This window comes from Pseudonaja textilis, chromosome 1 (genome assembly GCF_049901715.1).
Source record: "Pseudonaja textilis isolate UNSWEBS1 chromosome 1, rPseTex1.2, whole genome shotgun sequence".
Classification (NCBI taxonomy): Eukaryota; Metazoa; Chordata; class Lepidosauria; order Squamata; family Elapidae; genus Pseudonaja; species Pseudonaja textilis.
This window is the reverse complement of record NC_141990.1, coordinates 326482950-326500429: the sequence shown is the minus strand read 5'-3', so window position 1 is coordinate 326500429 and position 17480 is coordinate 326482950. Positions and strand designations below refer to the sequence as shown.

The following is a 17480-nucleotide window of genomic DNA, read 5'->3' as shown; positions in this document are numbered from 1 at the left end:
CGCTAACTTTGTGCCAATATGATGTATCCAATGTTATTTGAGGAATCTACTTGCTTCGGAGTTCTGCTTTCAATGGGTGCATTACTTGGAATGCTGATAGATTCATAGAACAACTGAGGCAAGAAAAGTAGCAAAATAGGGCAAAATTCACTTAACAAATGTTTCACTCAGCAACAGAAGTTTTGGGCTCAATTGTGGTAGTAAGTTGAGGGCTACCTGTACTTCAATCAGTCAACCACCAATCACTCTCCCAAAAGGACACTCAACGTTTTTTTGACAGCCTGAAGAAAGTGCCAGGCGGAAACCTCTTGGGGTTTTATATATTATATATAATTATTCTATATAATTTTGCTAAATGTGCATCCACATTTGGTTTACCAACTACAAAGAGAAGTAACGAAGCTTGTTCTACCCCTGAGATTTTTCAAATGTGCCTATTTCGGCTCCTGAGATTTCCATTTTCTTTTTCAGCCATAGTGATTAGGAATTTTAAAAATGAGGTGTAAAGATGTTATTCCATTACTGAAGCCCCACAGCCATCATTTCATTGGGGTGGGGTGGGGAGTCAGGTGGTCTTCTAAAAATCACCAAAGAGTTATATTAAAGGGGCAGTCTTTCAAGACTTTAAAACAAGCATCCAAAGTTTCTTCTGTTATGTTTTAGAAACAGGCTGGCAATCAAAGCAGCTCACACTACACAGCATCTGTATAATTTTCCAAACAGCCAGTCTCCAACCAATTTGAAACCTTGCCCCTCTGTCTGGAAGGGTCTGGACAATCTTCAAAACAATCCCTTCTCCAAGAGAGTATATAATCTAATCAAGATTATTTAACAAGCACAACTCCCTATCCAAGGCAAGAAGAACTGCATTCCAGAAAGCAAAGCTAAGGCTTTCATCAAACAATGAGTATATTATAAATAGGAAGAAGATAATCACACTCATACCCCTTAAGCAAGTGCTGGCCAGCTACCTATTATCACAGCTTTAATTGAGATTCCTGTACAGAGCAGGGAGTTAGTCGGACTCAATGATTCCTTCCAATTCTGTGACATTTGTCGTAAAGAAAAAAAAATGGCTCAGCCGCAGACTGTGCAAATTAAAGTAGTGGGATATTGTTCCACAAATACACAGCCATCCCAGGGATAAAGGAGTAGTCCTTTTGATCACAATTGGGACATTAAGTTAAGGGAGTCGCACCTGATTTTGCAATTTTTGACATGGTTGTTAAACAAATCACAGCGGGATTGTTACGGGAATCCCAGGATAGTTAAGTGAATCTGGTTTTCCCAACTGAGTTTGCTTGCTGGAAGCTGTTTGGGAAGGTCTCAAAAATGATGATCATATGACCTAGGGATGCTACAACCATCATAAATAGATGCCAACTGCCAAGCACCTGAATTTTGATCACATGACCATGGGGATGTTATGATGGTCGTAAGTGTAAGAACCTCTAAGTCTTTTTTTTTCAGTGCTCTTGTCATTAAACAAGTGGTTGTAAGTCAAGGTCTACCTGTAACTGTATCAAGACCATCTCTCACTTCAAACAGCCGAATGTCAAACATTTGCCCGCTTCTGTTTTCTGGGAGATGACTTTCAATTTCTAGACCTGCCTGTCTCTACTGAGTGATTCAGGGTGGCTTATAATAAGGGAAAACAATACAAAATATAATGCAAAACATGGCAACACGTGTAGCAGCCAAGAGACCACAACAATCCGAACAATATAGCATGACGCAGAGGTTTGTACTCATGCTTCAACCCACGTGCCCTTTTTCCGAACCTTTATTCTCCTCATTTTCAGCCAAGGCTTTCACACTGGACATGAGAATGTCATCGTATCCTAAGAATTCATCCAATAAGAGGCGGCTGAACCTGTCTCCAAAGCACTGGTCCCGGGTGGGATCTGTAAGAAGAGTGAAGGCGGACAAAGTTAAATTACAGCAGAAAAGACCCACAAGGCAGAATTTCACACAAAAGTCTTAACACAAGTGTTTCTCAACCACAGGAGCTTTTTCCAATGTGTAGGCTACAATTCCCAAAACTGGGAGAAAATTGCTAGAAGGAAGAAGCCTCCACTTTTCAGGAAGGAGGGGCCAATTTGCAGGCTTAAATTATCTGAAATGTGTTACTTAACTTTTTCAAGGCAGACACTGCCACTAAAAATACAGGTTTAAAATACTGTAATCTTTACTGTATTATTAAATAAATCATAGTGAAGGAAAACATGAATGAGTCTTGGTCTTAAGAGAAAAGGGTTTGGATTCAAAGAGTTAAGTCTGAACAAGGTAACAATGGTCAGACTTATCCAAAATGGAAACTGAATGTCAGGAAAATCAGTTTTGAAAGGAACTGGATAAGATTTTGAGCACATAGGAAATAAAATCAATTCTGATGATTGACTCTTCCCTGGGTCCTAGAAAGACTGATATTCATACTAACTGGAAATGATTTTCATCTCTTCTTTCCTTGGGAAAACTCTTATGACTAAAAGCCTGCAGCAAATTCTGCCTTTGCTATTTAACCACAAGGATTAACTAATCAACTAACTAGCTAACTAGCTAACTAACTAACCATTGCCTCAAATGTTTCTGGTGGGCCTGCTGAGAACTTTAAAAGTTGTGGATCCCAGGCGGATAATTGGGGAGACACTTCAAAACAAAATAAAGCATATTTCTTTTTTGTTAAGGACATTTATGGAATCGCTTGGAGCCTAGAGATATTCCAAATATGATGCTGGAGGCTGGTGCTGTGTTTAGTAGTACGTCAGTTTTCTGTTTTTTTAAGGAAAAAGAACATTTTGATAAAATATTGGCGAGGATAAGGAGACTGATGGGTACCGCAGGTGTTATGTTGGGGAGGGGCATTCCTGGGTACCACGTTGGGGAACCCCGTGGCTAAAGAAGAAAATGTTGGCCTCCTCCATTCTGCAGCCTGGTGGGCCTCATGTGCCACAGAATCAGGATTCCCATTTTCTATTTTTAATTTGGGCTTCCTCTTAGGAGATCAAATATCCATGAGCTGTTTTAGCTGTATGGAGACAGTTGTATGGAAATTCACAATTTCTCTATAAGTTTGGGAGCCATGAAATGCAACGAACGAACCTGTTTAGGGATAATGGGTGAAAACTTAATTGTAAAAGGGGTTCTGCAAAGGTACATAAGATAGTATTGTTATATTACAAATAGAAACAATTTTAGAAAATATGATTAAAATGATGGAAAAAGTATTAATCGCAATCTAGTGGATTGTTTGTTAATAAATAAATGAAATAAAGTGAATGAGAGAATTAAATTAGGAAAGGATGGGAACATTTTAATTATTATTAATGATTTATAAAATATAAGGGAAGAGAAATATGGGGGGGGGAATTATTTATGGAAAGTTTATAAGTGTTCCCAAAGAATATAGTGTGTATTTTAAGAATGTACCAAGCAGTGTTCGATTGGAAGTTATGTATAATATTGAATGTTATAATCTTAAAGGTATACATTGAAGCTTAAATAAGAGATGAATGGATAAAATTAAAAGATATAAAGATGTCATACTCCAATTAGTAACTACAGGGGAAAATTTGTTTAATGAGAAAAGATAATATGAAATTGAAACAGGACAGACAAAAGTATAAATATAATGATTTGAATTGAGATGAGATAATCAAAATAAAGTTGAGAAAATTAAAAGAGGGGAAAAACTATGTAGAAAATGTAAAACAGTAATAACATATGGAATAGAACACAAAAATGAGCATGAAATTGAGTTTGTGTCTTTATGAAGAAGTGATAACCCGGGACCATGCTATTTTCAAAAAAAGGTGTTTTATTTGTATTATGCTTTTGTGAAAACCCAAATAAAATTTTCAAAAAAAAGAGAAATGCAACAAATGATCACTTGCAAATGCTGTGTTCCCAGATAGTCAAGGGGCATTCATTAAATTAGTAAGCCAGTTACACTAAAATAGCATTCATTTTAAAATACAGACGAAATTCTTAAGGCTAGGGGATCCAATGTCTTCCACTGTCACTCCTGCAGAGCCCCGCTACCCTTTCTGTTTTAAAATGAATTTCCTGTTCCTGAGACATTTCATTTTCATTTATTTTTACTTGCACTGAATGTTTGCTGGCAGCACATATAAATATCTACAGCAGCGGTGTCACATTTAATTTCATTGAGGGCCGGATCAGGGTTGTGTTTGACCTCGGGTGGGAGGGGTGTCAGGGTAGGCGTGGCCAATTCAACGTCACTTGTTTTGGGGTGCCTGTGGTGGCCAGAGCACTCTGCCAGAGAAAATGGACTCCTGACCTCCATTTTCAGCTGCAATGGCCTCCTGCAACCCTCTGCCAGAGAAAATGGAGCTCGGGAGGGCCCTAGGGCCGTGATGGCGAACCTAGAGCACGCGTGTCACAGATGGCATGCAGAGTCATTTGTGCTGGCATGTGAGCTTCAGGCAAACTTACTGCACATGTGCGCACCTCACAGCTGATTTTTGGCCGGTTTGAGGCCCTTTTTGGCCTCCCAGAGGCTTGAGGAAGGCTTCTGCAGGCTTTGCTGGCCGAAAACTAGCCCCGTTTCATCACTTCCTGTTTTCCTGAAAATACCAGAAGTGACGAAATGGGGCTAGTTTTCGGCCTGCAAAGCTTGCAGAAGCCTTCCTCAAGCCTCTGGGAGGCTGAAAAAGGCCTCAAACTGGCCGAAAATCAGCTGTGAGGCGCAGTGCAAGTAAGGGGGCAACAGGGGATGGGTGGGTGGTATTGTGCACACATGCATAGGGGGGCGCACATTGCCTTTTGGGTGCTGGCACATGAGCACGAGCGTGCAAGCACGCGCACAATTTTTGGCCCAGGAGCCCAAAAAGGTTAGCCACCACTGTCCTTGGGGCTCTGTTTTAACTGGCAGAGGCGCCACAGGTCGGTCCTTCTCTGTCCCCAGGGTGGTCCTGCAGGCCAGATCTAAGCACCCTGCGGGCCAGATTCGGCCCCTGGCCTTGAGTTTGACACCCCTGATCTACAGCAACATCCAAAGAAAACCCGAAACAGAATATTATACTGTGGCAGTCTGATTATTAGTTTAATAACTCTTCTATCTTAGTTTCCAAACTTATGAGTTCTTAATAGAATAACAGAATTGGAAGGAACCTTGGAAGTCTTCTACTCCAATCTCCTACTCAGGCAGAAAACCCTATCAATGTTTCTCAAACTTGGCAACTTGAAGATGGGTGGATTTCCAACTCCCAGAATTCCCCAGCCTTCAACTTCTGAGAGTTGAAGTCCACCCATCCTCAAGCAAACACTGCCCTATACCACTTCAGACAAATCTCTTCTTAAAAACCACCAGGATTGGAGCACCCACAACTTCTGGAGGCTTAGCAATGGTTAAGAATGGAATGGTAAAATAGACATTTACCCAGAGTCACCACCATGACGGGAATGCTCAGACGTTGACGGGTGCTTTGGGATAATCGGAGGAATCCGTACTCAAAGGAATATTCCACAATGTATTCTTCCTGCGGCCACACTGCAAATCCAGTCACAAAGAAGCGTTTTAGAAGGCGAGGACAGAAGAAATAAAGACGCAGTTTAGAAATATCCAAATGAAATATTCAAATGAATTCAAATGAAAAATAAAAATCAGAGCAGGCATTGTGATGTCAAAATGATTGCATGGACAAGCAGCATTTTTTTTTAAAAAAAACCCTTTACTCTTTGTGTTTTATTGATTGATTTCTGTGCTTTGGTGTGCACATTTGAAAAAGTAAGCCCACTTCAATGGTTTTTTTTTTTCTGAACAGGACAGTGGGGTATAAATATAGTAAATAAGTAATCAATTGGGGTTTTGAAAAATCCTGGTTTACTATAAACTGTGTACATAAGCTAATTTTGCAGTATTGGGCTCCTTCTGAAGGCTCAGGTTATTATTGGCCGGTCTCAAGTCCTCACCCCATAGATATACTGGACAAGATCTCTGAATAGCTTACTCCAGCATGGCAAATCTGCTGAAAGCTGTAGTCCAGGCATTTTGGGACATCCAATGGTGGGAAAGTCAAGGCAAAACTAACCAAGTTTCTGACTTTTTGGTGCCCTTACTAAGTATGAACGCAAACTGGGATTTGCACGAATTTCAGGTAAGTTTCAGAAACAAGGAGCCAGAACTTTTCAGACCAGGTAAGAATGTAAACTTCTGATTTCAGGGGTGACTAATCTTAACAAAAAGAGTGAAACACGAGTATAAGAATATAAGAATAGTCCTGCTGGATCAGGCTACAAAGCCCTTCCACTCCGTCACCCAGCAGCATTTGAGACTCTCCCAAGCCTATATTGGGAAGTAATAGCCCCTTTCAACCACCTGTATACAGGCAGTCCTTGACTTGCGACCACAATTAAGCCCAGAGTTTGTTGCTGAGACATTTATTGAGTTTTGCCCCATTCTACCGCCCTTTCTTGTCACAGTTGTTAAGTGAATCATTGCAGGTATTAAGTTAGTAACATGGTTGTTAAGTGGAACTGGCTTCCCCATTGACTTTACTTGTCAAAAGGTCACAAAAGAGGATCCCATGACCCCAGGACACTGCAACAGTCATAAATATGAGTCAGTTGCCAAGTGTCCGAATTTTGATCCTATGGCCATGGGGATGCGGCGATGTTCGTAAGATTGAGTGCTCTCAGGATACTAATAAATGGATCCCAGACACAAATGACCCCCAAATGTTGCTTTCCTATCCAAAGTGACGCCATTTTCTCTATTGCGATACTGTTCCGCCTTCCATACACGCCCCTCCATCAACAAATGCAACAGAAGAGGTTCCGCATCACGTAGGTCCAACAGGCAGTCACAAGCCGAGGAGTTTCCTCTGGCAAGTCCACTACTTCCCCAAGGACATTAGCCCACATGCCAGTTTAGAAATCAAGTTAAAATCTTTGGGGGGGAGGGAAGCATAGAGTGAGTGGTGGATGGATGGGAAAATGCATGCCAAAAGGAAAAAAAAAACAGTGACCGATGAAAGGGAGAGAATGGCGGGGGGGGGGAATAAAAGGTGATGTACAGGCGGAACAAGTTGGGAAGTGAAGAACAACGTATCTTTACCTGCTTTGGCTAGCATCTCAAATTCGGACACAGTCTCGCTGAGAGGCTGCATACCTTTAGAGGTTGGCTCACTGCCGAAGGAGAATTCTTGGCTTTCGTTGGGGGACAAAGCATGGGCGTTACTCAGCCGAGTTGCCTTGTGGAAGATCTTGGGTTCAATATCCAGATCAAACTATCAAAAGAAGGAAGAGAAAAGAAAAACATACAGAGGAATTAATGAAGGCATAAAGAGCAACATCACGTGTCATGTCTTCAACAACAGAGCAAGTTACAACTCCTCTGTCCCCAAGCCCAATTTATTTACTTATTAAAATGTTTTGACCAATCACAGCTCAACTGATCTCTGGGCAGCTTACAATACTGGTATTCCTCGTTTAGCAACTGCCACAGATAGTGGCCGTTTGCAAATGGGACAGTAATAAATGGTAATAAAAGATTCATTTTCCGCCCAATGCCTAGGCTGACCGCAATGCCAGCATGAAACTGATTAGAGTCTGGTCAGTTTCAGGCAGAAGTTACCAGCAGTTACAGTTCTAATCAGCTACGTTAGTTCACACAGGTGAGTTTGTGAACTTTAGTTGTGCAGAAATAAGCAGCTCAGGAAGAGATAGGTTGTTTAAGTAATCCTTCTGACCTGTCCAAGGGCAAAAAAAAAGGAGAAAAAAGGGTCAGGCATATGACACTGTCTGAGAGAACTTTATTTGAAGAAAACGGCAGCAGCCAGTGATGTTCGCAGCCTCTCTCTTACTTTTTTACTTAGCAAGCATTTCACTTATTGTCCGAGTCATCAAAACAAAGACTATTTGTAAAACAGAGTAAAATAGTGTAAAATCAAATGCAGGTAGTCCTTGACTTACAACCACAATTACGACCAAAATTTCTGTTGCTAAGTGAGACATTTGTCAAGTGAATTTTGCCCCATTTTACGACCTTTCTTGCCCACAGTTGTTAACTGAATCACTGCAGCTGTTAAATTAGTAACTTGGTTGTTAAATGAATCTGGCTTTCCTATTGGCTTATCAGAACGTTGCAAAACATAATGACATGGCTCCAGGACATTGCAATGGTCATAGATGTGAACCGGTTGGTAAGCATCCAAATTTTGATCATGCGACCCTGGGGATGCTGCAATGGTTGAAAGTGTGAAAATGGTCATAAGTAACTTTCTTCAGTACCGTTGTTACTTCGAATGAACTATTGTAAGCTGAGGAATGCTCAGTGGTACCTTGCTATCATACTCAACTACATCGAAATCCACTGAATTTGGTGCTCAACACATTTTGACGCAAAAATTTTGCCCCAGTACTCATTGTGTGTTTGATACTCAACATACAAGCTAGAACGTGTCAGTGTTGGCTGCTGTTGACTCACTCACTATATTATTCCTTAAGGGAAAAATCTGTCTACTCATCATACCTCCTGGAACCAATTAATGAGGAGTACCAAGGTACCACTATAAAATGCAAAATAGAAACACCACATAAACTATGCATTATTCAGAAAAGGGGAAGGTACTGCAGCGGACATAAATCTACCATTTTGATCATAAACATTCACACTGCGCTATTTTATTGCTGGTTGTCATTTAGTAACGCTGCACTTGTTTTTAATCTCTTCTCTCGAGTCCTATTGGAAGGAATATATTGGAATTATATGAAGAAATGGAAATGAACTTAAAAAAGTAAATTGAGTTCAATCAGGAAATTCCTCCTAAAAGATTCTTTCGATTCAGAGGCAGGTTTTTGCCATGGAAGGCAAAGCCTTTAATTAGGTTCATCAAACCAACCTTTGATTTGCTTTTTCCTTACATACAATGAGGTCAGATAGTATCTTAAAGGAACATAGTAATGTATACTGGTTGTGGAGATCTTGCAATAAGCCAGAAGAAGAAAGACAACAACCACAATGAAAAGCAGACAGATAACTTTATGTCACAAACTACAAGTTGCAGACACAGACATAAGCAGCTTAAGTGAACTACAAAGGTGGAAAAGCAGGGAGAAAAAAAAGGTTAGTTAAGCATCAGTGTTGTGGACTTGTGGACTTCAAAAAGGTTAGTTAAGCATCAACAACAGAAATCAGTGTTGTGGACTTGTGGACTTCAACTCCCAGATTTCACCCTGGCTGGGGAATTCTGCTTAATAATAATACCAGCAAACAACATCTGTCTATCCCACGTCCCTGGGAAAGACTCGATAGGTAGATAAAAATGCCAAATCCAGTCTAAACAACTAGCTGGTTATGTAACCAACCATAATAAATTAAATTTATATGCTACAGATGACTCCGATTACCCAAGAGGCTGAGTTATGCTTTTCAGTACCAGAATACGGTTGAGAGTCTGAAGCATTAACTTAGCATAATGGAGCGGGAAGTGGGGGGATTGGAATGCATTTACACATAACCAAAAACGGGAAAAGTGGAACTCTGACGTTTTCCTCACCCTATAAATCAACGAGAAGGTTCAAGACAAATGAAAAGCAAATGAATTATCCATATAATTTTCATATAAATCAGAAACGTGTGTCTTCCCGCTCCTCAAATCTCACCGGATGTAATCATCTATGTAATATGTGTCTTGAAGTTTTACTTAAGTTCATGTGTACTCCGATTATGTAAATTAAAGAGAATTGGCATATATTTCTTCCCCTGCATAATTCAACACCCTGTTTAAACCAGCTTCCGAGATTTAGCTTAATTCAGCAAATCCTCTGGTTTACAGGTTGAATAGGGATTAACAAATCAATTAGAGGTACCTACCAGTATCAATAATCATACAAAGCAGAAACATATACACCTCTTTTAAGCTAAGTTTCTATTGTCCTTTGTGTGTTCTGCAGCTTTTTTGTATTTTATGGGTAGGAAGAGATCGTATTACGAACCATCCTCCCATCAGGGAAGGTAGATTTGTGCTTGCAAACCCAAATTAGCTGCAGGACATGGTGACAGTTAGAGACATCACAAAGTTCAACTTCTGGGAGTGCATGGTAAATAAACTAGCATGTCTCCAAATGGTCAGAGACAATGACTGTGGCGAAGAGCTATAGGTAGACTGGTTCTACAAAACTTCTCCAGATAAGGAGAGGATGGGAAGTGATCCTCCTGTGGTTCGAATGGCTACTCTTCGTAGAGCGCAGGATGGCGGTTTCCCATAGGTTTGAGCTCAGAGAGAAAAAGGCAACTCACAACAGCTCACAACTGTGATGGAGCCTGTTAAAGGACATCAGGTTCATTCATTTTCAAATCACTTTCAGACATTGGCTATTTAACACTTTAGGGCTATTAGAGATCTTCAGAGCCAACGATTTTGAAAAGCTTCCACTCTTGAACTAAAGAAGAATCAACCGTAAGCTTAAGAATTTAAAGAACTGGAGTATATGGCAAAAACTGAATAAGACTTTGATCCAAGAAATGAATTAAGGGTCCAGATAAATTTGAAACATTCAGACCTTAATAATGAGTTAGGGAAATTTAGTATTACAATCAAAAAAATTTAAAAAAATTACTGAAAAAATAAAAACACCAGAGTTTATTTATTGAAAAACCAAGAGAAGCAAGTACAGAAAACTCCTCAAGGTGTTTATGAGCTTATGATGCAAGCAGCTGAGAAGCCCTGATTAGAGAGGACATTAAATGCTCAGTCTTAGGCAATGTCAGGATGTGCAGTTTCTGAGACCGTCTCTAACTCCAGAGCTGAAATACTGGAAACGTCATTTTTTAAAGGGCAGATAAATTGCTGGGCCATTTTAGGGGCCACCTTCATTGTGACCCATGTCCAGAAAGTAGCATCACTGCCGGGCCCTCAACTCAATGTCAAAGATTCAAAGGTCTCCACAGCATTTCACTCAGAGCTAATCAGCACCTCATTCCCAACTGATCAACTACCTGATTTCCTATTTGTGTCCTCTGGCTGCCACTGACTTGCTTCATAGTTTGCAAAAAGGCGTCACTTTCCTAAGCATCAAACTGATGCGGTACAGTTCCCCTGACTGCAGACTGATGAGGAGAGGACCTCTAATTAGACACTTTGCAGCAATGCAGAAGATGACAATTTTAAGTGCAAGTTGTTTACAAGAACCGAGCTCAGAGATGCACAAATTATCCCATGTGTAGGAATTTCTTGTCTGCCTTGTGACCCAAGTCTGAAGCAATTAAGCAACGCCAGGTGCTTTTGGTGGGGGGGAGAGTCTAGGAAATTGGCCTTCTCTGTTGCAGCCCCTGCCCCCTGGAACACCCTCCCTCAAGATGGCTGGTCTCCATCCTGGTTGCATTCATATGCTTTGAAAACTTGTCCTTGAATTAGGTGGGTGGCAGTTCCCACATGTGTGTTTGTCGTTTAATGGTTGTATTTTTTCCAGTGTTTCAGGGGAGGGTGAGGGTTGTTTTTTGAAAAGTCTGTATGACTGATTTTACTACACTGTATGTAGTCATTCTAGAATTGAGAAGCCCTATACAGTAAAATTCTACAACATATAAGTAACAAATTATCCTGTATTTCTCTAAGTAATAGAATGCTCTAGTCTTAGAGCTGCAATGTTTCTTTGTTTGCTATACAGAGACTGTTAATTTAACATATTCAATTACTTTAAAAGTTTTTTTTAAAGTTGTTTTTAAAGATCTATGTACCATTATATTATGATGTGTTTATTTTATGCTTTGTGATTTTTGCAAAGGAGAGGATGGAGATACTATCATTAAATAAATAGAGCCCTTCATGGTGACTCCCAGAATCAGACCCAGAAAAAAAACATTTTCAAATCAATCTTTAAAAACTAAGAGGTCTACTGAAGGCCATGATCTACTATCGCTAAATTTAATCTGTATTTAGAAGTATAAAACTAGGAGGATCAGTTAATACCTGTTTAATGCAGGAGCCTGGATTTTTTAACCCTTGGTAGCCTTTTGAACTTCTGTTTAAATACATATAGCAAAAACCAGTCCTTCACCTCTTAAGGCAGTTTCTGTTTTATCATTCAGGGGAGGTTTCCCTCAAACCCTTCTCTGAATCAGCTCTTCATTGGTTCTAGATCTGCCCTCATTCCTTACAGATTATCTGAGGACAAAATGTCACCTTTCAATGTGTCTTTTTATCAGGCTAGATATTTCACAACTCACCATCCTGGCTATCCTCTTTTCAACGAACTACATTCTGACAGTGTCTCTCTCTGTCTCCATCTCTCTCTCACACACACACACACAAATACAAATACAAATCTGGGAGCAGTCCATCTTTTGGAACCACAGCTGTAAGAGGAAAGCCCTTTCTCTGTGGAACTGGATCAGCCACAAACTGAAAATTTGAAACCGGATCAACTGGGCAATCTGATCCAACTGGACAATCAATTGGACAATCTGATCCAACAAGGACATCTCTTATCTACTTCTCTTATTTATATGATATTCCAGAAAGTATTCTCGGGGCATTTTGCAAAATCTTTTCCTTGGGGTCAATTAAGAAACAGGAATCTGAAAAGAATGAAACTTCTTGGATTAGAAGCGAAACATCATCTTCCTCAAAAAAAAAACAGTCTAGTTGCCTTTTGAAAACAAAACAAAATCACCTTTGACATAAGTATGACTGACTGAGAATCTTCCACAGACATTTAACCATAGGAATGTTCATATCTACATAACTATAGCTTTGAATTCCCAGCAAGCCCATCTTATGAAGCAATATTAGAGAGATTAAAAGGAAATGAGCAACTCAAATGAACCAGGTGCTGAAGTATCTCCCCGCTCACTGAAATTCACAATTGGGGGATTTTTTTTCTTCACTGGAGACAAAAACACATAAGGGACATTTGGAGGCAAAATACATTTAACTATTTAAAGAATGTAAGGAATTTTCTCTCACGCACATAATACTAGCCATATTAGATCAGGCCAAAGGGTAATCACTTGGTGATAACAATTCACGGTTTGGGAAGGTGAAATGGGGAAAAAGCATAATCATTAACAAAACAACATTCTTCTCCCTCATGGTACCTTGATGGAGCTGTTCTGAAACATCTCCACCGTCATTTCTTCTTCCTCCTCCTCCTCTTCCTCCTCCTCCCCAACAGCAGGCTCAATCATCATGCCTGGAAATCTTTCACTCTCGCAGAACTGGAGAAAAACAGGATTACGGCTGGAATTGCGTTGGATCTCAACTCGTAGGATGCCGTCCCGTGGCCATTTATCCCGGACGTGTTCCAGGCAGTTGATCGGGGAACGGGAGAAGGTGATGTGAATGTATGCCAGAATGAAGAGGACAAAGAGAGCCTGGCGGATAAAGAATAACAAATTACAACAGTGCAGCCTCCTTGTCTCCCAAACCTCTCCAAGACAAATATGAATGTTCCATCAAGCTTCAATTCTGTCAAGGAACCTGATTACATAGAGTGCGTCATACTTTTATTAATACCCCGCCTTTTATTATTTTTATAAGTAAGGTGGTGAGCTCCTTCCTCCTCCTGTTTTCCCCATCGAAACACCCTGTGAAGTGAATTGGGTTGAGAGCAAGTGACTGGGCCAAAGTCGCTCAGCCAACAGCTGTCATGCCTAAGCTAGGACTAGAACCCACAGTCTCCTGGCTTCTAGCCTAGTGTCTCAACCCCTGGACTAAAATTATAAATAAATAATAAATAAAAACATCATAAAATAACATAAGCTAAATAGGGGGTATAAAATAATTAAAACTTGACTCAGTTTTGGTTCTGGCACCATGCATCTTCCATCCATAATTGCCTTTTCCCATGGACTAAAGTTCTTTCAAAGTTTTCCATTCTGAATAAGTTTCTAAAAGGAAGTCAGCATTCTCTCCTTCTTCTCAGCCAGTTCACTTCATTTCTGAGCAAAATGTAGAGGGTTTCTCCCTTTGTAACTACAGGTAGTCCTTGAATTACGGCCAGAAATGAGCCTGCTATGCCTTGCTTAGCAAGCTAATTGAGTTTTGCTCCATTTTACAATCTTTCTTGCCACACTTAAGTGAATCAATGCAATCGTTAGGTTAGTAACGCGGTGACTAAGTGAATCCGGCTACCCCATTGATTTTGCTTGTCAGAGGGTCACAAAAGAGGAATCACATGATCTCGGGACACGGCAAGCGTCATAAATACATGCCAGTTGCCAAGCATCCGAATTTTGATCACGTGAGCGTAGCAGAGATGCAGCAAATGTGAAAAAAGGCCATAAGTCGGTGCCTTGATGAACGGCCACTAAATGAAAGGTTGTAAATCGAGTACCCCAGAAATTAAGGCAGCTGCCGTGATACGTTTCTGTTCATCATACCCAATGCTGCATCATTAAGTAAAGTCTCGATCAAGTTGAGTTTGATTTGTGGTGACTTACATCAGGCAGTTTCCTTGGCTACAGCTCATAAATCAGCCCTTGACACCTTCTGGGATTCTGTTTTACCACCCAGGTCCAGTTGTCGGCCCTGGACCGCCCTGCCGCTCTGCATCCAAATTTATCAAGCAGGGCTGGCCGTTTTGCTTTCTAGATCCGTCAAGGTCAGCTAGTGCTGCCAGCTGGCTAGGCAGAGCCAGATTATGAGAAGGCAACTTTTAAGACACCAGAACAAAGCAACAACAATCAGCTTGCTAATACCACATTTCAAATGCATTTTTCTTCCTGCTTTACTATGGAAACACGGATTAGTAGCCTTCTGGGAGAGTAATAAACCATTTTCATAGCCTAGTAACTTTATGGAGCTTTTTAAAACTAACCAACAGAAATTATCTCCTCCTTGCTCTTCTGGGAGTTCTAAACGTATCATGTTAGCTTGTTATAATCCTTACAATGGTCCCGTGTGGTAGAACTTTTACCCTGTTGCCCTCAAACTGCAAGCCAATGAGGCTCTCCATTTGGAGAAAGTGGCAAAACATATCCAAAATGTTTTATGATCCTCAAGAACAAGGGCTTTAAATTACAGAGCTGTAAATGCCACTGCAAGAAAATACGCAGCCCTACTCATTTTAAAGACACTGAGCTTCAAAGAGCTGGCAGCTCGGGTTTGAGACCCAAGTTCTGTGCAACAGGGTGAGCTCCTGTTCCTTGCCCCAGCTCCTGCCCACCTAGGAGTTCGAAAGCTTGGAAACGCAAGTAAATAAATAGGTACCACCTAAGTGGGAAGGTAACAGTGTTCCGTGTACCTTTGGCATGTAACCATGCTGGCCATATGACCACTGTTCTGTTCTATGCTGGGCTTGACAACCATGTAAATTGTCTTCAGACAACACTGGCTCCCTTGGCCAAGAAACGGAGATGAGCACTGTGCCCTAATGTCAGACATGACTGACAGGGATATCTTTCCTAATTTAGTTATAGTAAAATTAAGGCAGAGAAGTGACGAACTAGTAGAACTTTAGAGAAGTTCATTAAGCCTAGTGCTTTCCTGTAGGTTTATCAACAACTTAAATAAAAAGGTGAAACCAATCTTTACCAAAGTTGATATGGAATTTGGTGGATTTCTAACTGGTAACACCTCAGAGCAAGAGAAATAAAATGGACTGAACGTACTCCACAAAGGCATATACAGTTCCATTTATAACTGATATGTACAACATACACATATGTAAGCACACATATACAGTGGTGAGTATGTGACTTGATTGCATTAGATGTAAAGAGAATTTTGAAATAGCTGATCAGAACAGGAGCCCAGAGTGTTGTGTAACTAGGAAAAAAACTAGCATGAATTTAGGAAGCATTATACTAGAAACATCACAGGAAGTTACACTTTATTCCTCACAAACTTGTTACGTCAGGTAGTGCTCTAGACAAATCATTTTCCCTTCAGCCTTAATTTTTTCTTTCCCATTTGTTAAATTTTGAGTACTGTGAGGATCACAAAAGTAATACAAAAACATTTGAAAGCTAAAACAGAGGATACCCTATGTAATATATATATATACACAAACACAAATAAAATGATACAGTACAGAACATGCACTGCATGCACAGCAAAACTAAGGGAGATGGGCAGTTAAGAAATATGAGCTATAAATAAATAAAACGCAATTTTTAAAGCTTGAATAAAATGAATTAATCCCCATGGCTCTTAAAAAAAAGTCTGGGTAACACCTAGCACAAGAAATCAAAGTTAAGCACTGGGAAGTTTTGTAAATCCGAATAGAAATGCAGGAGGCATGTGAAGGAGGAGGCACGGAGAGAATAATCTATCACAAGCCAATAAAATGTTCTCCAGGGGGAAAAAACATCCCACTACCACCCCAAATATGTAGAGGCTAAAAACATTTTCCCCCATAAGCTTTAGTGAGCATTCAAACATTACTAACTCTATTCCAAACCCATGTGAGAATATACACATTGAAGGGAAATGTTCTCTCCCCTCCACCATTACCTTAAGGAGCATGAGGAATTCAAAGATGCGACGGAAAGACGGTGGGAAGAGGCGGGCATAGGTGACAGCCATTTTGAAGAAAAGGGCATGGAAGAGGCGATCCCGAACATTGATGAGAGGGTTCTGGTTGAGATTGCGGACCCCTCGGTTATTGCCAGCGGGGGGCCCACCCACCCCATTATTGTTCAATGGATGATGGGTGTTGTTGGGCTGATTCTCTGACATCCTGAGTTGGTGAAGGTGCCCAGAGGGTTGACAGGGCTGCTTTCAGAGGCTTCTCCTGCAGTCTTCTCTTAGAAGAGTTTGACTCCAATATCCCACATATAAATTTAATTTCAAGATATTAACCAACTCTGCCAATAGGAGAAAGAACTTAAGCAATGAATTCACCTCCCAAACCGGCACAAGGGAAGGAAAAAGAACTCTGGAAAGAGTTACCCTACAACAAAGTAGCCCATGGTCTGAGTTAGAAAACAAATAGTCCTTAAAGGGATTGGCATGAAAAATGCACCAATTTGGAAACAACTAAGGAAGGGTTAGTCGCTCAGCAAGAGCTGAACAGAAGGGCAAACTAACCAAATCCCCTATAAGGATCCCGGGTGGTAGGAAGGCAAACCTCAGATAGAACCTAAAAATGCTTCAGGATTAGAGAAGACAAATAGGATGAGACGACGAAGCTGCCAGGAGAAAAGAAAAGAAAAAACTGTGTGCAGATCTGCCTCTCCCAGGGAAAAAAGACAGGTGTATCTATCAAAATGGAGTTAAAGGTTTAATATGTCAGGGATGCCAGAACCCCCAAAATTTCAAAGAAAAAAAAGGTGGGGATATTGTGGACAGACTATTCAAGAGACGGAAGAGGGATTCAGCAAGAGAGGGGAATAGGCTATCACAAGGAAGAGGAAAGGGAGGAATTACGTTGGGCAGAAAGAGAAACTTTGCCAGGATAAGTTAAGGGGAAGGGGAGATATTTTTCTGAAGGGGTGACATAGGGTGTGTGTGAAGCGTCAATGACCCCTTATTTAAACAAGAGGGATTTGGTGAACCTCACCAATTTCTAGC

At 40.6% G+C, this 17480-nt stretch overlaps 1 protein-coding gene across 2 annotated transcripts in view; it reads right to left on the bottom strand.

The window, feature by feature from the left end:
* The window catches only part of TMEM259 (transmembrane protein 259), a 29783-nt gene that overhangs the window by 11719 nt on the left and 584 nt on the right, over nt 1-17480 (bottom strand). Inside the window, exons 1-5 of one of the 2 annotated variants that reach the window (XM_026699008.2) lie at nt 16422-17480; nt 13064-13339; nt 7079-7250; nt 5402-5512; nt 1782-1904 (exon numbers count right to left, since the gene is read on the bottom strand). The exon at nt 16422-17480 is cut by the window's right edge and continues 584 nt beyond it. In XM_026699008.2, the coding sequence (XP_026554793.1) occupies nt 1782-1904; nt 5402-5512; nt 7079-7250; nt 13064-13339; nt 16422-16646 (907 nt within the window). In that variant the 5' untranslated portion in view covers nt 16647-17480. The remainder of the gene's footprint in view (nt 1-1781; nt 1905-5401; nt 5513-7078; nt 7251-13063; nt 13340-16421) is intronic. The other variant, XM_026699009.2, reaches the window with a different exon arrangement.